Source organism: Eubalaena glacialis, chromosome 1 (assembly GCF_028564815.1).
Source record: "Eubalaena glacialis isolate mEubGla1 chromosome 1, mEubGla1.1.hap2.+ XY, whole genome shotgun sequence".
Classification (NCBI taxonomy): domain Eukaryota; kingdom Metazoa; phylum Chordata; class Mammalia; order Artiodactyla; family Balaenidae; genus Eubalaena; species Eubalaena glacialis.
In genome coordinates this window covers 178608612-178630280 of record NC_083716.1, presented here as the reverse complement: position 1 = coordinate 178630280, position 21669 = coordinate 178608612, and the positions used below count along the sequence as shown (strand labels likewise).

The window sequence follows — 21669 nt, the reverse complement described above, 5'->3', positions numbered from 1 at the left end:
TTAGTATTCCTTTGGGTTTTCATTACTTTCAAAGATTATAGATTTGGAATTATGTTCTACATCTACTCCTTACTACTCTTTGATATCAGAATTTAATACATTTGAAAGGAACATAGAACAGGCATTACAGTTTTAGCTTTAGCAGACTTCTTGATTAGTTAGCATTCATCTGTACAGTATGATGTATTATTCTAAATATGACTTTTCCAGAACATAAACTGACCTAGGTTTTTATAGGTTAGTTGGGAGGGAAATTGTTAAAAGTTTGAACTTTCATTGGAAGATTTTTATCTATATATCTTGGGATTTTTCTGCTTAGTTCTCCCCCACCCCCACCCCCATTCCCCAGTCCTTACTTCAGCACTTGCCTGCTCTCTATTCCCATGGAAAAGACAGGAACATTTTCTCTGCAGCCTCAGACATAGTAACTCATAAGTCAGTTGAACTGAGCATGTGGCTTTAGCACTTCTGAGGTAAACTTTAAAATGGAGAAATCGTTGTTGCCATGTTTTCTTGAGTTCAGATGGTGGTAGCTAAGGGTAGGTTGACTGTTTATGTGTTGAGCCGGGATCTATGCTCCTCCTTTTGTTTTTTGTTTTTGTTTTTTTAGCTGGAAAACTTTTAAAAACCTGCAAAGCAAGAGTGGTGCCAGCATCTAAATCAGCTTTCCCAGAGTCAGTCCAGTTAAATGGAAAATGAAGGCAAAGCTTTATTTCACATAGTATCACTTAAACACTGCTGTTTCAAACACTGGTTCCCAGGACTTAAGCACAGAATGGTCTTCTCTCTATCTCAGTTGATTTATCCAGCTTCTGTTCAACACAACTGTGCTGGGTGTGAGGTATACTATAATGAAAGACAGTGTCTTTATGATGGTAGGAAGTTTGGGTTTTAATTCTGTGGATAATAGGGAGCTCTTACAGTGTTATGTGTGGTGTGTGGGGTCAGATTTGAGTTTTAGAAAGGTAGCTGGTGGTGATGTGGGAATAATATTGGAAAGAACATAGATTGTTGAGAGTTCAGATGGAGAAGCATCCAAATGAAAGGTGATAAGGCTTGAGCTAAAATATTAACAGTAGAAATGGAGAGTAGGAAATACAGTTGAGATAGAACTTACAATTTTCGAGTGTTTTTCTGAGCTACTAAACCCAGATCTACAGTTGTCCTGGTAATGAATAAGAGAGAAGTTTATATAATATAACCTTAAATATAAACTAAAAATATGAATTTAAAATATAAACTCTGCCGGTTGTTAAAATTTCTCCATTGAGCTGTCAAAAAAAGTAAAATTGGAGCTTCTGGCTTGGTGAACATGTAGAGATTTGGGGAGGGTATCAGGCTCAGAGCATGGAAACTCCATGTCTTTTCCCCATACCTTGCCCTATGCATCTCTTCCATCTGGCTGTTTCTGAGTTGTATCCTTTTATAATAAAGCAGTAATCTAGTACTTGCATTTCTTATTACTAATAAGCATTTACTGAGGGCCTACTGTATGTTGTTACATATACATATTTTATATCAAGCAGTTGATATTTATCAGTGTATATCAAGCTATATATCTGTGATATAACCCGAAGTAGTTGGAGGATGAGAAGAGAAATAAATAAAAATTAGTAATATTATATTAATAATCTCTAAAATGTAGGTCATTACTGAATAATCAGGGATTAGATATATATCAATTCCAGTAATTCTTTTCTTTCATTATTTAAGTAGGTTATTGCTGTTTATTTTCATTAATAACATCTTGATTGTACCCGAAACTAGCTTTAAAATTAATTTTTAAATAAATTGAAATTATTTATAACCACTTCAAGGAGAAAACTGGATTAAAGTCTTATTCTAACTTTGCTATTCTTGAGATTTTTCTCCACCGTTTTACTCTTTTACCTAGGTGATTCTTGATTCTTTCCCTCCTACCATGTTCTGCTACTACCTGGCTAGAACCATAGGACAAGGAAATGTATGTAAAACCAATTCTTCGTCAGCAGAGTAGAAGTTCTCTAGTTCTGGTTTGAATAGGGGTGGGGGAGCAAGGAATTGAAATATTTGACTTGTTCTAAATCTGAGTATCACCACCATGTAGAGTTTTAAATTTTTTCCTAGTGTGGTGAGGTGACCTAAGAGGGAACATAATTATATTAGAACAAGCTTAAGGCGTTGTATGATGGGATGGTTTTAAAAAGCTTCAGTTGGAAGCAGTAATATTTTTACTTATATTAATTGCCCATTTTTCAAAGCCATGTAAATTTTTCTTGCTATTTTCTCTTTATTTATTTATTTATTTTTTGCTATTTTCTCTTTAAAGTGTCAAAATTCCTTCTTTCTTCCTAAATTTCTGAGGTCAATTTTTGTTTCATTTCAAAATATCACCTACCCATTCCGAAAATTTGACAGAGACACATTTAGAAAATAACACTCTATTAAATTCACATTTGTCTTTTGTAAGTTTTTCTTTAAACAGTAAGTAATGAGATGCATGTATAAAACCTACTCTTTAACTCTGTTAATTCTTTTTTTTTAATAGCTCATTTATTTTATTCAACAAATATTTATTGAATGCTTAGCATGTGCCAGTCACTGTGCTGGGCACTAAGGGTACAATAGGGTATAAAATAGTTGTGGTCTCTATTCTCATGGAGTGATTTAGTCTAACCAGACACATTCTGATCAAGTGTCTGTAGGAATATTTGTTAGAAAGGAGGAGGTGGGGAGCTACAAAGTACTATGAAATTATATGTGGCAGCACATCTTTCTCTAGTTCAGGGGGTTTAGGGAAGACCTTATTCAGAAATGAATGTTTCAAATGAGACGTGGACATTGAGAAGGTGTTGGTTCACAAGGGTGGGACCATAAGGTTACAAATTTATATTATATGATTTTTCATGTTTAATGTATTTTCATGTTTTAACTGTGAAAAGTAATGGAAGGTTAATTTTCTTTTACGTTTATTTTTATGCAGGCAACAAGAATGGGTGAATCAGCAAAGGGAAGATATTGAAAGGCAAAGGAAACTTCTAGCCAAACGCAAACCTCCCACAGCTAATAATTCTCAGGCACCCTCTACCAATTCTGAACCAAAACAAAGGAAAAACAAAGCAGTCAATGGAGCAGAAAATGATCCCTTTGTTAGACCAAATTTACCACAACTGTAAGCCTGCATTTTTAATTTTCCTTTTTTTAAATTGTTGCCAGTGAGCATGAATGTTAGTAATGGATGTTATTTATAAGTAAGTAGTAAAAATCATTATGGCCAGGAAGGAAGGCAGTATTGAAAAAATTTACTTCTAAAATAATAATAAGCCCCCAAATCTGAATTCTACCTAAGTGGAGATTTACTAATCCTCTTTTAAAATGAAGACTTAGGTAGCTAAGAAGAGGCTGGAATCCACTTTTTCTTCCATGTCTGAATGATAGTCAGTTATCAGTTTTGATTATTCCAATTCAACATTCCTATTAGTGTTCCTTTTTCTGAGAGAATGTTAAGTAATCTCAACCTATGAAAGCAGCACATTCAGAGGTTATAGGTATTGTTTTTCCCCTTTCTGCTTCTCTTTGTTTTCTAGGTTTTCTGCTTTAATGATGAATTACTTTTTTAAATTTTTATCTTTTTTTTATAAGTTTATTTATTTCTTTATATATTTATTTATTTATTTTTGGCTGTGTTGGGTCTTTGTTGCTGTGAGCGGGCTTTCTCTAGTTGCAGCGAGCGGGGGCTACTCTTCTTTGCAGTGCGCGGGCTTTTCATTGCGGTGGCTTCTCTTGTTGCGGAGCATGGGCTCTAGGTGCGCGGGCTCATAGTTGTGGCTCGCGGGCTCTAGGCGTGCAGGCTCTAGAGCGCAGCCGCAGTAGTTGTGGCGCATGGGCTTAGTTGCTCCGTGGCATGTGGGAGCTTCCCGGACCAGGGCTCGAACCCGTGTCCCCTGCATTGGCAGGCAGATTCTTAACCACTGCGCCACCAGGGAAGTCCCTGAATTACTTTTTATAATTCAAAAGTCAAAGACATTTAAAAAAATTGTTATGTGCTTATCATAGGAAATTCAGAAAATATGAAAGAACATAATGAAACAGTACAGACCTTGATCCCGTCCCACAGAGAACACCATTGTTAGAATTTCAGTGTATAGATGCAACCTAATTTATATAATTTTTCTGTTCTATAAGACCTTATATAAGTTTATGTGAGTAGAAAATACATACACACACCCTCCATTTTATATTTAATATGTTTCTCCTTTGTTGAGAAATAATGTTTCATCTATGCTTTGAAGCCCATCCCCTGCTACATCAGGGACCTCTTCTATTGATACCTCCTTTATTTTACATCTTCAGCCTTTTGCTCTCTACTGGTTCCTTCCTTTTAGAAAACAAAACAAAACAAAAAAATTCTCCCTCAATTTAAATCCCTCCAGTCTCCATATTCTGTCATCTTTATAACTAGGTTTCCAGAAAGACTTGCCTGTGCTTGCAGTCTCTTCTGCCTCACTTTCCAAATCTCTCCTTTCTTAACTGAAATTGTTCTTTTAAAGATTATCTCCTTGATGCTAAATACCATAGACATTTGAGTCTTTAACTTGGCAGCATTGGATATTGTTGACTTTTTCCCAAAAGGCTCTTTCTTGCCTTAGTTTTTGAAATAACCTGTTCTCCTAATTTTCATTTTAACTTATCTGGCTACATCTTCTCAGTCTCTTCTTCGGACATCATTTACCTTACCAATTTGTAAAATGTAGGATTTTAAGAATCTGTCCTAGGCCATCTTACTTCTTACTCTATGTATTCTCCTTGAGTATTAGCTACTCCTAGGGTTTCAGTTAGCATGTATATCCTGCTGACATCCAGACTTCTGTCTCCAGCCCACTTCTTTCTCTTGAGTATCATCACATGTTTGTATCTCAGTCTTGAATGTCATATCCTTGCTTAGTTGATATTGGTACTTAAATGCCTCACAAGAGCCTTTAATGCAGCCTGTTCAAAACTGTATTTACTAAACACACAAAATTAAAACTGTGTTTATTTTTATCTTTCCCATTTCAGTCCCCCCGACACCCCCTCTTTTTCTCTCTCTCTCCACACGGACACCCACCCACACACACGCACACCCCTTGCCACCTCCCGTGTTTTTTCAATTAGTACATGGTACCACCATCCTCGCAGTTCCACATGCCAGAATTCTGGTTGTCACTCATAGCTTTTTGATCAAGATTCCATTTATTTTTTTTAATCCATTTTCATTTTATTTTCCATTAATAAACAGGTGATGATAATCTTATATTTTGAAGTCTAAAATGTACTTCCTTCTTTAAGCCTTTCCTGATTTTTGGAGGGGTTGTTGTAAGTTGGAATTAAATCCTTTGGCTCTTGATATTAAAAAACGACAACAAACGATTTACTTTTCATAAATTAGTAAATTTGTTGCTTTAAAAAGGGTAGATGGGTAGATGAGCGATTATACAGGAGAAAGTGTGTGTTAGCTTAACTCCACCCCTGTAGACACCCAATCTTCTAGAGCTCAAATGCGTCCCCTGCCACCTCTTACTTGGGTTCTCTCTCCCCACCCCTACCCACCCCGTCACCTTTCAGCTTTGGTCTAGGCCTTGAATCCATTTTCAACTTGTAGTCAGAATCTTTTTTTCCAAAATAAAAATATGGTCCTTTCTTTTTCTTCCGTGTAAACCTAACATAGCTCTCCATTGCTTGAATGATATCATCCAGAAAGCACTTTTGACTTGGCAGCTTCTGACCTCTCTAGCCTCATCTTTTGGCATTGACCAGTGCCTCCCACTCACCACCAAGTTTATTTGTTTTGGGTTTTTTTACAACAGGTTTTTTATTAGCTATCTATTTTAGACATATTAGTGTATATATGTACACCACCAAGTTTTAAACTCGAACCCATTGTCTTAATTTCTGCTCATCTTTTAAATCCCATACTAGATATTTCCTCCTCTTGAGAGCTTTTCCTTGATCCTTGAAGGATAGGAGTTAATTATCACTTTGAGGTATTGCCATAGTGCCCTCTGTGTATTCAGTCACAGCATCATCATTCACTCAGTTAATGACACTAGAAACATCTTAGATGTTTGCCTTTCCCTTGTTCTCTGTGTCTATTTCCATAACATTTTTGTATCTGTCAGTCTTCATTACCACTATCTTACTATAGGACCGCATCTCTCTCTTTTTTTTTTTTTAAACTTAAATTACTGTTTCTTACATATCTCATCATGTCATTTTCATGTTTAACCTCCTTCACTGGCCTTCAAGATAAAATTCACTCTCATGAAAACCCTTTATAGGCCTTCTTTTTTCTCTCATTCTCCAATGTCTGCCCTATGCATCCTATATTAAACTGTTTCAGGTCTCTATCTAAATGGACTATGCTTTCTTGTTTCTGTGCTTTTGTACATCTTGTTCCTTGCCTTTCTTTACCTGTCTCATTTTCTATTTATCATTAAAGTCTTGCCTCCAATGCCAATTCCAATAGGAAATCCTCTTTGACCTTTTTTCTTCCCAGTTTCTTTCCCATTTCCCCTCAAGTTAGGTGCCTTTTGTACATGCCTGTCGATATTGTAACATTTATCTCACTATTTTATCTCTATACTCCCAATATCTAGTCCAGTTCCTGGCATATGGAAAGTGGTCAGTAAATACTAAATTACAATACATAAGCATTTGATTGAATTTCATTTTCTCCTTCTCAGAAGGCCATTTTTTCTAGTTTGCCACAGGTGTTTTGCTTCCGACTTGTCTTCTAGGGTGCTAACAGCCCTAACTGTAGTTTATTAGTCGTAGACTTGTCTCATTGTCATCCCATTTTATTGCGTATGTTGACTTAGAACTTATACTGCTGTGTGTTCCTGGAGTGGCAAATGAAGTAATACTACATGGCAGTTAGATTGCATCCTTATACAAATATAGATTTAAATAGGGAAAAAAGCCACAGAAGCACTTTGATTCATATATATTAATTTGATTTTAGCAGCCATACTTTGCAACTGTCTTCTAAAAACTTCTTTTGAATCCCTGTTTGTGCAGAACATCTAGCATAGTTATTAGAATAGAGATAATGAATTTTTCATTATTTTTCTATCAAGAAATTAATATAGAAAATAAAGTCACTGTTATGTAGTGGTTAGCATTTTAAGCTCTGTAGTCAGACAGATATGGAATCCAGCCCTGACTCTTCCAGGTTGTTTTTTTGGTAAGCTGTTTTACTTCTTAGAGCCTCCATTTCCTTGTGAAAGTACCTACATCATAATGTTGAAAGGATGATATGAGGTGATGCTTATAAAGTACTTGCATGGTTCCTGGCTCTTAACTAATTTTTAACTACCAGCAAGATTCAGTCAAGTTTTTTAGGTAGTAATTTCTCATTTTAGTCACAAAGACTTACTATTCAGAGTAAGTAGTTTGCATAGCTAGTATTAGCTATGGATAATGTCTAAATGATCCTTGCTTTAATTGTATATTATTAATACATGTTAATCAAGATTTTGACTTCATGTTAAATAAGTTTTAAATTGTTTTGATTTTATCTGTATATTTTGTGTTTCATGGAGGATGATTGCAAAGTAAACAATAATATTTTACCTTATATTTTATATGAGTAAAGTTTTAGAGGTCACTCTTTTCTCATTTAAAGCTTAAATTTTAACTCAAGATTATATTTTATATAGCATGAAGTTGTTATTTGATTGATTACTTGTTCCTGGTAATTAACATAACAGACTTTTTTAAAGTAATAAGATGTATTTTTAGAGCAGTTTTAGTTTACAACGAAATTGAGCAGAAAGTACGGTTTCCATATACCTGCTGTCCCCACATGTGCACAACCTCTCCCACTATCAACATATCCTGCACCAGAGTGGTATATGTGTTACCATTGATGACCCTACATTGACACAGCGTTAACACCCAAAGTGTAGTGTACATTGGGATTCGCTTTTGGTGTTGTATATTCTCGGGGTTTTTATAAATGTGTAATTGATTTTTTAAAAATCCTGTCTGAAAAAATCTTTCATTTGTGCATTTAATCCATTTTAATTTCATGTATTTACTTATTTATTAGGGCTTAAATCTCATCTTTCTTCTCATGCTTTCTATTTATCCTGCCTAGTCTCTGTCCTTTTTTCCTTTTTTCTTACCTTTTCTTGGATTGCTTAGTTTTTGTTTGATTCTTTTTCTGTATTAGAAGTATGTTGTGTTTATATACATACATATATATACACACACACCCCTACCTAAAGACATTGTCTTGTATAGTCAGTGTTCATCTAAACTTTACCTATGTATTTATCACTGTTTTGTTCTTCATTTATCCTACATCTCTGATTTTACCTCTAGTAAGATCTTTTTGCCTAAGAATACCCTTTAGAAATTGCCTTTTAGTGTGGGTCTGTTGGTAGTGATGTCTTTCAGTTTTTGTTGGTCTGAAAATAACTATTTTGCCTTCATTCTTGAAATATTTTTACTGGTTTTATTTATTTATTTATTTTTAAAAATTCATTTATTTTGGCTGCGCTGGGTCTTAGTTGGGGCATGCGGGATCTTTAGTTGCAGCATGCGGACTCTTAGTTGCGACATGTGGACTCTTAATCGTGGCATGCAGACTCTTAGCTGTGGCATGCGAACTCTGTAGTTGCGGCATGCATGCAGGATCTAGTTCCCTGACCAGGGATTGAACCCGGACCCCCTACATTGGGAGTGTGGAGTCTTACCCACTGGACCACCAGGGAAGTCCCTTTACTGGTTTTAGAATTTTAGGTTGGTAGTTATTTGAAGATATTATTTTACTGTCTTCTGACTTAAATTATTACTGTTGACAAGTCAGCTGACTCTGTAGAAAGACAATCTTGAATGGAGCAAAAGCAATATTTAGAGATTAGATAACTGAGAATATTTTAAAACAGATGAGCAAGATGAGTCTATAGATTCATGAGGGCCAGAGAATTCCAAGTAGGATGAATAAAAAGAAATACTCACCCAGACACATGATAATGAAATTTCAGAAAATCAAGGCAAAGAGAAATTCTCAAAAGCAGCCAAAGGGGGAAAAAATATATTAGAAATAAAAGTTAAGAAAGAAAACATTCTAGGCAAATACCATCTGAAAGAAAGCCGTATTATATCAGACACAGTAAGTAAAATTTAAAGCAAAAACAATAACAGGAAATAAGGTGATTGTTTCATAACTATAAAAGTTTAAAATCACTAGGAACATATAGTAATTCTAAATTTGTGTGCATAATAACATACCCTCAAGACAGATAAAAAATTGACAGTACTTTTAGGAGATATGGCCAGATCCACAAATTATAATGGGAGATTTCAACACACACATGTCTTAGTAATAGAACAAGTAGATAAAAATAAAACAATATAAAACAGAACATATAATGTGGGTATAGAAAAATTCAGTGGGATTGACAGACTTGACCTAATGAGCATGTAACCGCCTAACATTTGCAGAATGTATGTTCTTTTTAAACATGGACTTTTATAAAAATTGACCATGTTGGGTCATAAAGCAGGCCTCAGCAAATTTCAAAGGATTGAAAGAGTTTATGTAAGACTGACATTGTTTCTTCCTTAAATGTTTGGTAGAACTCATAGGTGAAACTTAAAGGATTGGAATCGTATGGAATATGTTCTCTGACCACTGTGGAATTAAACTAGAAATCAGAAACAAAAAAGATAGTGCAAAAGTCTCAATGGAAATGAGAAGACATTTTTAGATGAATGATAGTGAAAGTGCTACATAGCAAGAATTTGTGAGATAAATCTGAAACAATATCTAGATGGAAATTTATAGCCTTATATACGTATATAGGAAAAGAAGAAAAACTAAAACTTTATAAACTGAACATCTATTTCAGTAAGTCAGAAGATGAGCAGAATTAACCACAGAAGGAGGAGAAGAAAGAAAAGAGCAGAAATTTTGATACAGGAAACAAACATACAATATAGAGAATCAACCAATCCAAAAAAGGTGTGTGGGGTTTTTTTTGTGGGTGAGGGGGACTAATAAAATTGGAAACGAGAAAGAGAGAAAAGACAACCATTATCAGGAATGAAAAAAGGAATGTTGCTACAGAGTCTACAGGTATTTAAAGGAAAACAAAATATTGTAAATGACTTAAATTTAAAATTTTTGTGAAATGGTTAAATTTCTAGAAAGATACAACTTAGCAAAAGTGACACTAGAAGAAACAAAATCAAATACTTCTGTAACTGTTAAAGAAATCTAACCTGTAATTAAAATCTTTGATCATAGAAAACTCCAGGTACAGAGGACTTCATCTATGAATTCTACCAACCATTTAAGGAAGAAATAGTGCTAATCTTTTAAAAACTTTTGAAGAGTAGCTAAGGCAGAAATACTTCCAACTTATTTTATGTAGGCCAGCACAGTCTTCTCAAAATTCAAGATAGACTGTACAAGGAAGGAAAGTTATAGTCTAATATTGCCTTTAAAAGTAAATGCAGGACTTCCCAGGTGGCGCAGTGGTTAAGAATCCACCTGCCAGTGCAGGGGACACGGATTCGATCCCTGGTCCGGGAAGATCCCACATGCTGTGGAGCAGCTAAGCCTGTGCACCACAACTACTGAGCCTGAGCTCTAGAGCCCGCGAGCCACAACTACTGAGCCCGCGTGCCACAACTACTGAAGCCCGTGTGCCTAGAGCCTGTGCTCCGCAACAAGAGGAGCCACCGCAGTGAGGAGCCCGCGCACCACAAGGAAGAGTAGCCCCCGCTCGCCGCAACTAGAGAAAGCCTGCGCGCAGCAACGAAGACCCAGTGCAGCCAAAAATAAATAAATTTAAAAATAAATAAATTTTTTTAAAAAAGTAAATGCAAAAATATTAAATAAAATATTAGCAACCCAACAGGTAATATATAAAAATGATAATTTATCAAGACCAAGTTTGATTTATTTCAGGTATGCTAGGTTGGTTTAATATAAGAAAAATCAATGTAATTTTCTACATAAAGGGAAAGATTATATGATCATCTTAATAGATGCCAAAATATATAAAATTCAGCATTGATCTGTCTTTAAACTCTTAGCAAACAGTAGAAGATAACTTCTTTAATCTACAGTATACATTGGTTTTTCTTTTTGCTTGCACGTCTACATGCTGTGCTTCTGGGTCACCATGCCCCTGTGTGCCCTCTTTCTTCCTCCTGGCTTCTTTCTGCTGTTCCTGTTTAACCAGGCTCAGATGTTACCTCTTCTGTGCCTTCTCCCAGTTTCCTTCAGATAAAAAATTTTTTTCTTTACACTGTGTACTCATAGCTGTATTATCCAAGATAGTCACCTTATTTTAAGGTCAGCTAATTAGCAATATTAATCCCATTTAATCCTTGGCCTTTAAACATATTCACAAGTCCCGAGGATTAGGATGTGGCATTTTTGGAAAGTCATTATTCTACCTACACAATCTGCCCTCTGACCCAAGATGCACATCTTTCCCACATGCAAAATCCATTTATCCTATCTGCAAAGTCTCAACTTCATTACAGCCTTAACTCCACATCTAAAAAATCTTATCTAAATCTCATCAATTTAAACATTCTAAATCTCATTATCTAAATCAGTTATGAGTGAGACTCTGTGTATAAGCCACGCTGAGAACAATTCCTCTTAATCTGTGAACCTCTAGAAACAAGTTATCTCTTCCCAAAATACAGTGATGGGGACAGGCATAGGATAAGAGTTAGAGACATTTTCCATTCAAACAGAAAAATATTAAAGGTGTCACTGATCCCAAGCAGTTTTGAAATCCATCCAGGCAAACTCTGGTTTCAAGGTCTGGTAATAATTTTTCTGTAGCGTGTGGCTCTGCAAGTTTCTGTCCTCTGAGTGTTTTTCATGAAGATTTCTTTTTCATGAAGGTTAGCCTGTATTTGTTGCTGAGTAGCTTTTTCAACCAGTTTCTTTCTTGTAGAGTTTTGAGTGTTTGACAGCCTTTCATTTTGTACTCTCTCTGTCCCTTAAACTCCAAGCTGGTAGTGTTTCTGCTGGTATAAAGTTCTCAAGAATCTTGTGGATCTTTCATGTATGACACAAGGATTCACTCCATTAGACAAGAGGATCCTCCATGATTCTTTTCTAGGTAATTTCATTGCTATTTTTGGCTTCTGCGGAGAAGGCTAAGAGGATCTATGAGTCACCCACTTCATCTTTTTAAAGACTGTTTATGTGATGAATATCCTGACTTCTCTGGAGTATTAGCAAAAGGTTGTCCAGCTACATCCTGCTTTTTGAGAGCAGCTTTGACCATGAATCTCAATTTTGGTGTATTTTGTACTCTGAACAAGATGAGAATTTCTTAAAACATTAAATCCTGGGGGGTTTTTTGGTTGAACATGTCTCCCCTTCAGTTTACCTCTCTCTTCTTACATTGTAACATAAGCAGTGAGAAGAGACCAGTCCACACCTTCAACACTCTATTTGGAAATCTCCTAAGTTCATTTCTTACATGTTTGGCTTTCTGCGTAACTATAGGATACAGTTTTGCTAAGCTTTCTTTCATAATAACAAGGATTCCTCCAGTTTTCAGAATATGTTTCTCATTTCCTTCTGAGTTCTCACCAGTGGCACCTCTACTATCTACTGACGGTCCATTCATGACAGTTCAGGTGTTCTCTAAGGCTGTTTGTGTTTTCCGTACTGTGCTCCTCATGGAATTCCTTGCATCCTCACTTGGCAGAGTTGTTAACATTCGTATTTCTGCTAATAGTCCGTTCAAGGCAGTCTAAGGTTATTTTTAAATCATGCTCCTCAAAATTCTCCTAGCCTCTTGCCCACTGCCCAATTCCAAAGCCACTTCCACATTTTTAGGTGTTTATTATCGGAACATCCCATTTCCAGGTACCAAGATCTGTAGTAGTTTCCTACTGCTGCTGTAACAAATTACCACCAATTCAGTGAGTTCAAACGACACAAATTTATTATCTTACAGTTTTGGAGATCACAAATCCAAAATGGGTCTCCCTGGGCTAAAGTCAGGGTGTTGTCAGGGCTGTGTTACTTTAGAAGAGAACCCATTTCCTTGCCGTTTCCAGCTTCTAGAGGCCCTGCCCATATTGCTTGGTTCGTGATCCCCTTCCATCTGCAAGCCAGCAGTAGCAAGTCAAGTCTTTCTCATGTTATGTCACTGTGATTCTGAGATGTCTGGCCTTCTCTCTGCATTTAAGGCCTCTTGTAATTACATCCCCAAAGGGTAATCCAGAATAAATCCCTATTTCATTTATTTAAGATTTTTTTGATGTGGACCGTTTTTAAAGTCTTTATTGAATTTGTTACAGTGTTGCTTCTGTTTTATGTTTTGGCTTTTTGGCCACGAGGTATGTGGGATCTTAGCTCCCTGACCAGGGATTGAACCCGCACTCCCTGCATTGGAAGGTGAAGTCTTAACCACTGGACCACCAGGGAAGTCCCTAAATCCCTATTTTAAAGTCAGCTAATTAGCAACTTTAATTCCATCTGCTACTTTAATTCTCCTTTGCTGTGTAACTTAGCGTACTCACATGTCTAAGGATTAGGATGTGGACATCTTTATGGAGCCATTACTCTACACACCACACTGGCACTTGGTGTAAGTCGTTAGTTCTCAATTCAGTTTTTATTCTATTGTGAACATTGGGCTCTTTAGAGGCAGACTAGTTTCATCCTTCCCACACACCCCCGTTTCTTTTTCCCAGTGATACTTAAAAAAAAAAAAAGTTGAGGTGAAATTTGCATAATATACAAGTAGCCACTTAAAAGCATACAGTTCAGTGGCATTTAGTGCGTTCACAATGTTATGCAACCACAACCTCCCTTAGTTTCAAAACATTTTATTCACCCAGAACACCTAATGCCCATTAATGAATCACTCCCCATTCCTCCCTCCCTACATCCTCCTGGTAACAAATAATCTGCTTTCTCTATGTTTGTTTTCTCTATGTCTATTTGCCTCTTCTGGATACTTCATTAAAAAGAATCATACAGTATGTGTCTATCCTTATGGCAGTACCACACTCTTTTGATGAATATAACTTTGTTTTAATTTTTGAAATAGGAAGTGTAAGTCCTCTAACTTTTTCTTTTCCAATATTGTTTTGTCTGTTTGAGGACCCTTGCATTTCCATATGAATTTAAGAATCAGCTTTCCTATTTTAGTAAAATGGGTGACGTGTATTTTGATCAGGATTACATTGGGTCTGTAGATCACTTTGGGGAGGATTGCCCTCTTAACAATAGTAAGTCTTCTAATTCATGAACACAGAAGTCCTTTCATTTAATTAGTATGCTTTCATTTCTTTAGCAATATTTTGTAGTTTTTAGTGTGCAAGTCACCCTGAGTTAAATTTATTCCTGCGTATTTTATTCTTTTGGATTCTATTATAAATTGAATTGTATTCTTAATATCTTTTTTAGATTGTTCAATTGCTGGTGTATACAAACACGTCTGATTTTTTTTTAATCATTTTATTTATTTATTTATTGGGCTGCGTTGGGTCTTCATTGCTGCGTGCGGGCTTTCTCTAGTTGCGGCGAGCAGGGGCTACTCTTCGTTGTGGTGCACTGGGCTTCTCATTGTGGTGGCTTCTCTTGTTGTGGAGCATGGGCCCTAGAGTGCGGGAGCATCAGTAGTCGTGGCACACGGGCTTAGTTGCTCCGCGGCATGTGGGATCTTCCTCGACCAGGGCTTGAACCCATGTCCCCTGCATTGGCAGGCAGATTCTTAACCACTGCACCACCAGGGAAGCCCAACACATCTGATTTTTGTGTGTTGATCTCATACCCTGGAACTTTGCTGAATTTATTAGCTCTTGTTCATTTTTTGAGATTTTCTACATACAGAGTTAAATCATCTGTGAAGAGAAATAGTTTTGGTTCTTCCTTTCAAATTTCAGTGCATTTTATTTCTTTTTCTTACTTAACTCCTCTGGTAGGACTTCCAGTACAATATTGAACAGCAGTGGTGAAAGCATTCTTGTCTTGTTCCTGACCTTACGGGGAAAGCTTTCATTCTTTCACCATTGAGTATGATGTTAGTTGTGGTTTTTTAAATAAATGCCCTTTATCATGTTAAGGAAGTTTTCTTCTATTTCTAGTTTCTAGTTTTCTAGAAAACTAGAAAAAAACTAGAAACTTCTCTTTTTTTGGGGGGGGGCTCTTTAAAGGCAGAGTAGTCTCATCGGCTTCCTCCCTCATTTAAAAAAATCTAATCTTCAACATGTGGCTCATAGTTAAATGTTCAATAAAGGTTTGCTAAATTGTACAAATAAATGGGCTTGATACTTTTTTTTTTTCCTAAGTGCCTCTAACAGTCTGTTTACCAGAGCTTGTATTCCTTAACTCTGAGGCTTCAGGGTAGTTTCCTGCTTAAACAGAACTTCTTTAAAGAATTGAATATCAAATTTCTTTGAAATATGTATTCCTTGTTTTCTGTTATTTCTACGGTTACTTCTGCAGACATCCTACATTTCTATTAAACTCTTGTAAAACAATTTTTGAATTAAAAATAAAATTCTCATTCATTCATACTCACTGTGGCAGGTTATCAGGGGTTAAGTTTTATGTTTGAGTTTTACATTTCTTGGCTTTTTAAATAGTTTTACATTAATCTACTGAACAGCTTTATTTAAGAGCTTTAGCATGCTCCTAATACATGTACCTAAATGTGTAATAAAATATTAATATTCAGCCTGTAATAGCAGATATGATTCATATACGGAGGGACTGGACTTTATCTTTGCACTCTCTGTGATTAAGAGATTTGCTAAATAATTTAAGCAACTGACTTGCTTAAGGGGGTGGATGTTTTTTAAGCATCTTAAAAAGCACATCATAAAATAAATTGACATGGCAATTAAGTCATTAAAATTATTATTTTCCTAGCTTAGCTCTTTTTCATATATGTAATAAAATCCGGTTTCTTTAAAGAAGATCGTCCTCAATTAATTGTATCTAAATACATTTACATTTTATCTAAAAGTATTTTTCATTAATGGAAGTAGACAACAGAAATATCTAAAACGCTAATACATGTCAGGTACTTTCTGTTAGGGAAGTGCAAAGAAATGTAAGAAATGTCTCTTGCTGTTTGGGGGTTTGCATTCTGTTTGGTGAGACAGAAATAGGAATTCTTAAACTGGTATCTTTGAACTCCAAAATTATGTATATGTGAAATTTTCTGGAGAGAGTGTTTATAAATTCCTTTAGGTTATTTTTATTTTTTATTTATTTATTTATTTTCACACACACACACACACACACACACACACACACACACACACTGTATTTTATTTTTACAAGAGATAAATAAACTGACACCAAGCATTGTAAATGGATGACCACAACAAAAGCAACAGTGATTGCAATTACCAAACACGAAACACACTCTTACTATGTCATAATATTGACATTCAGTCCAGTAATCCTCCACTGTAACAGCTCCTTTACTTTGCATTGAAAATTGATTTGTATATTTTTTGCCTCTGAGTTCTTGTGGGATTTTTTTTTTATTCAAACAGAAAGTCACAAAAATTATAATCATCCTCATCAGTTCACTCAGTCCCATGTAATTAATTCTTTTTTTTCATCTTGATCTTTTGTTAGCACTTTTATGAATTCATCCGTTTTCCATTAGAGTTCTGAAAATGCTTATTCATTCAGTTCCGCAGTATAGTCAGTTACCAGAAACCTGTACTTGTCAGAGTCTTTTCCATGAATTCCTTGAAGATGAAACCCTTTTATAGGAACATTTTTGCAAAAGCATCAGAGTACACCCAGAACTGTCTGTAAATGACAAAAGACTTAAAAATGACCACAGTTAAAGATTTCATGAAAGTTCATAATAATGCAATTGACAAGGAAATTTAGTTATTTCTGAGATATACATTTTAAAGTAATAACTAGAATTATGACTTACATTATACCAGAACATATAAGATTTTTAGAAATTTCATGTAATGTCTGAAACATTATATTAACATATTTCCATACAAATAACCCAAAGAAAGTTTAGTATTAGTTGTTTTTTTTGTTTGTTTGGTTTATACTGCAGGTTCTTATTAGTCACCAATTTTATACACATCAGTGTGTACATGTCAATCCCAATCGCCCAATTCAGCACACCATCATCCCCACCCCACTGCGGTTTTCCCCCCTTGGTGTCCATACGTTTGTTCTCGACATCTGTGTCTCAACTTCTGCCCTGCAAAGCGGTTCATCTGTACCATTTTTCTAGGTTCCACATACATGCGTTAATATACGATATTTGTTTTTCTCTTTCTGACTTGCTTCACTCTGTATGACAGTCTCTAGATCCATCCACGTCTCAACAAATGACTCAATTTCGTTCCTTTTTATAGCTGAGTAATATTCCGTTGTATATATGTACCACAACTTCTTTATCCATTCATCTGTCGATGGGCATTTAGGTTGCTTCCATGACCTGGCTATTGTAAATAGTGCTGCAATGAACATTGGGGTGCATGTGTCTTTTTGAATTATGGTTTTCTCTGGGTATATGCTCAGTAGTGGGATTGCTGGATCATATGGTAATTCTATTTTTAGTTTTTTTAAGGAACCTCCATAGTGTTCTCCATAGTGGCTGTATCAATTGACATTCCCACCAACAGTGCAAGAGGGTTCCCTTTTCTCCACACCCTCTCCAGCATTTGTTGTTTGTAGATTTTCTGATGATGCCCATTCTAAGTGGTGTGAGGTGATACCTCATTGTAGTTTTGATTTGCATTTCTCTAATAATTAGTGATGTTGAGCAGTTTTTCATGTGCTTCTTGGCCATCTGTATGTCTTCTTTGGAGAAATGTCTATTTAGGTCTTCTGCCCATTTTTGGATTGGGTTGTTTGTTTCTTTAATATTGAGCTGCATGAGCTGTTTGTATATTTTGGAGATTAATCCTTTGTCCGTTGATTTTGTTTGCAAATATTTTCTCCCATTCTGAGGGTTGTCTTTTCGTCTTGTTTATGGTTTCCTTTGCTGTGCAAAAAAGCTTTTAAGTTTCATTAGGTCCCATTTGTTTATTTTTGTTTTTATTTCCATTACTGTAGGAGGTGGATCAAAAAAGATCTTGCTGTGATTTATGTCAAAGAGTGTTCTTCCTATGTTTTCCTCTCAGAGTTTTATAGTGTCCGGTCTTACATCTAGGTCTCAAATCCATTTTGAGTTTATTTTTGTGTACAGTCTTAGGGAGTGTTCTAATTTCATTCTTTTACATGTAGCTGTCCGGTTTTCCCAGTACCACTTATTGAAGAGACTGTCTTTTCTCCAGTGTATATCTTTGCCTCCTTTGTCATAGATTAGTTGACCTTAGGTGTGTGGGTTTATCTCTGGGCTTTCTATCTTGTTCCATTGATCTATGTTCCTGTTTTTGTGCCAGTACCATATTGTCTTGATTACTGTAGCTTTGTAGTATAGTCTGAAGTCAGGGAGTCTGATTCCTCCAGCTCTGTTTTTTTCCCTCAAGACTGCTTTGGCTATTTGGGGTCTTTTGTGTCTCCATACAAATTTTAAGATGATTTATTTTTTTATTTATAATTTTTTAAAGGAAAGAGGTCTTTATTTATTTGTTTATTTATTTTGGCTGCATTGGGTCTTCGTTACTGTGTACGGGCTTTCTCTAGTTGCGGCGAGCGGGGGCTACTCTTCCTTGTGGTGCGCGGGCCTCTCATTGCGGTGGCTTCTCTTGTTGCGGAGTACGGGCTCTAGGCGTGCGGGCTTCAGTAGTTGTGGCACGCGGGCTCCGTAGTTGTGGCTCGCGGGCTCTAGAGCGCAGGCTCAGTAGTTGTGGCGCACGGGCTTAGTTGCTCTGCGGCATGCGGGATCTTCCCAGACCAGAGATCGAACCCGTACCCCCTTCATTGGCAGGTGGATTCTTAACTACTGCGCCACCAGGCAAGTCCCTAGGTTATTTTTAGATATCCATGATTGCAAAATGGTAAGAGTCACTGCCCAAGAAAGTCAGTAGCCCAGTATTTAATACTGTCTGTGAAATCTGCTTATTGATGCTTTAAAACCAAGCAGAGAGAAATTAATATATATATACATACATATATTTTTTACTGTTTATTTGAAGTTTTATAGTAGTAATAATCAAAATGCAGTAAGGAAATAGCAAAGTTCTGCTGCTGCTGCTGCTGCTGCTGAAAGTTACCATTAACCTTTAGTGAGAATTGTATGTGTTTCATATTAGGATTATACCTATAAAATAATGCTCTGAGGTCAAAGCTTTTGAAATCAATGAAGTATCACTATACTAAGTAAATTAGGGAAGGGAGTATTTGTGTGCATTTGCTTTAGCTATAGGGATGTGGATGATTTATATTTGAACCACAGCACAAACATATTAACAACTGGAACTAAATGCTAGTAAATAGCAAATATGCATTACATTATACTACAAGATTAACCAAACAGTATTCAACAAACTAAGTCATCATGGAGTTAATTGACATTGATTTATTATTAACTCAGAAGAAAAGTAGCTATTGAAAACTACTACCAACTCAAGACAACAAAATATCTTCCCTCCAAATTGCAGAAATTCCCAGCCATCTGTGTGTGTAGTAGCTGTACAGTTTTGCATGATAGCCAAACTTCTTAGTAGAATACAGTATCAAAAATTTTAGGAAAGTAAATTAGTCATATGAATTTTAATTTATGAATACTAAATTTAGCTGTACTGTAACTCAGTAAAAACCAAAGTATAGAATTGTATTTTATTCCTGTATAGAAACAAACAAAATATTTACACATTTTTAAAAAATTAGTTCTGAGCCCATCCTATGGTCTACCAGTGGGCCTAAAACCGTATTTTAAGAATAGGAAGTTATGATATTGTTATACAGGTGATTTCCATTGGTGGCATATATGCCAATCCAGAAGCTATTTGCCAAAATTCCTATGGCTTTACTTTACTGGGCTAGTTGAGATATTATCGATTTTAGTTTTCAAACCTCATTTTTAAAAAATATCACCTTACCCCCTTCTTCTTTCATTCCATCTGCATGAATGTTTCACATTCACAATGCAACATTTAGTTCTCTGAATTTAAGCAGCCACTGCAACTGTACTGCTATATTCAGTATAATAAAATCCAGTGGTTGTATTAACCTAAGACTGGGTAGAGAGATTTAATTTTAAATGTTTATTTTTTCACTCTTAAGATATTTCTAATGGAATGCTAACTGAATTTCTTGGAGGTTTTTTGTTGTTTCATTTGAATACCCTTTCCTTAGAATTAGTAAATTTAATAGCATCTAGCTAAAGGGAAATAGAATTCATACTGAATGTTGCTGAGGGGCCTGCACCAAGCATAAATAAGTCATACTTGGGTTAGGAGCTTAACCAAATACACCCAGAACACATAAGTAAACAAACAAGGGCTTGAATGTGATAGATAAAAGCAGTTTTTTCAATATTGGTGTATGAAATGGAAGTTGTTTTGTTGGTGAGTGGTGTTTTTTTCTCTTTCTTTCACTTTAATGATACAGAATCATTTTTTCTTAGGAAATGTTATAATATGTATATGTCTTGTTATGGTTCTACATACATCAAGCTACAGTTGAACCCTGAACAACATGAGGGTTGGGGCTGCACCCCTCCCACAGTTGAAAATTGAGCACATAACGTTACAGCTGGCCTCTGTATCTGCAATTCCACATCCACAGATTCAGCCAGCTACAGATCATGTAGTACTGTAATATGTATTTATTTTTAAAAATCTTAGTATAAGTGGACTTTCATGGCTCAAACCCTTGTTGTTCAAGGGTTAGCTGCAATTATTTTTCAAATTTATATAGGAATATTTGAAATTAATAATAAAACAACCATAAAGTACTTTCAAGTCTTATGTCTGTTTATATTTATTAATAATTTGGTGGTTTGACTATAGTTTTAGCATCCCTATATCTCACTTATTCACTAGCACATGGAAGCAGAGAAGGGAAAAATGTCTTAGTTTCGTTCCTTCTTTTTTTAAACCAGTGCCCAAATTGGACTGATTCCCTTTGCAGTGATTTCCCAGTACTCTTAAAGTGAAATGAAATTCTTTGCTTGGTCTAAAAGTCCATACAGAAGCTGCCCCCCTGCTTTACGTCTTTTGCTGACAGCCTCTTTGACTATGTTCTGATACTTGCATTTTTTCCTCTTCTCATATATCAACCTGTATCCATCTTAGTGTCTTTGTACTTGTTTTAATCTATGTCTAGAGCATACTCCCCTAGGTCCTTTTTGATATTTAGATCAAGATTACCTCCCTAAAACTCAGTGCAAGTTAGTGTAATACAGTCATTATCACACCACCCTTTCTAATTTTCTTCATAACACTTACTGTTATTTGGGATTATTTTATTTCTGGACTAAGTTGTTTCTCTTCTGCTTTCTTACCCCCACTATGGAGTGTAAGTTCAAACCAGAATGTAAGGAGAAACTGTCTTTTTCATTGTATCCTTAAGATCTAAATTCTAGAATATCACTTGATTCATGGTACTCATTAAATAGTTGTTGAATTTATGAATCAGTCAATTGTTCCATCTGTAAGTATTAGATGTATTCTGAAGAATACCTTCAATAAGATGTATTCTGAGGAATACTTTTGGCTTATGTATTTTGGGCTGAAAGTTGTCAGCATTTTAGTATTTCCATTTGA

The 21669-nt window shown here is 35.7% G+C and overlaps 1 protein-coding gene across 6 annotated transcripts in view; it reads left to right on the top strand.

The window, feature by feature from the left end:
• Window positions 1-21669, top strand: part of TLK1 (tousled like kinase 1) — a 150690-nt gene that overhangs the window by 96316 nt on the left and 32705 nt on the right. For all 6 annotated transcript variants that reach the window (XM_061184746.1, XM_061184754.1, XM_061184764.1 and 3 more), the window contains one exon: window positions 2963-3151. In XM_061184746.1, coding sequence (XP_061040729.1) covers window positions 2963-3151 — 189 coding nt within the window. The remainder of the gene's footprint in view (window positions 1-2962; window positions 3152-21669) is intronic.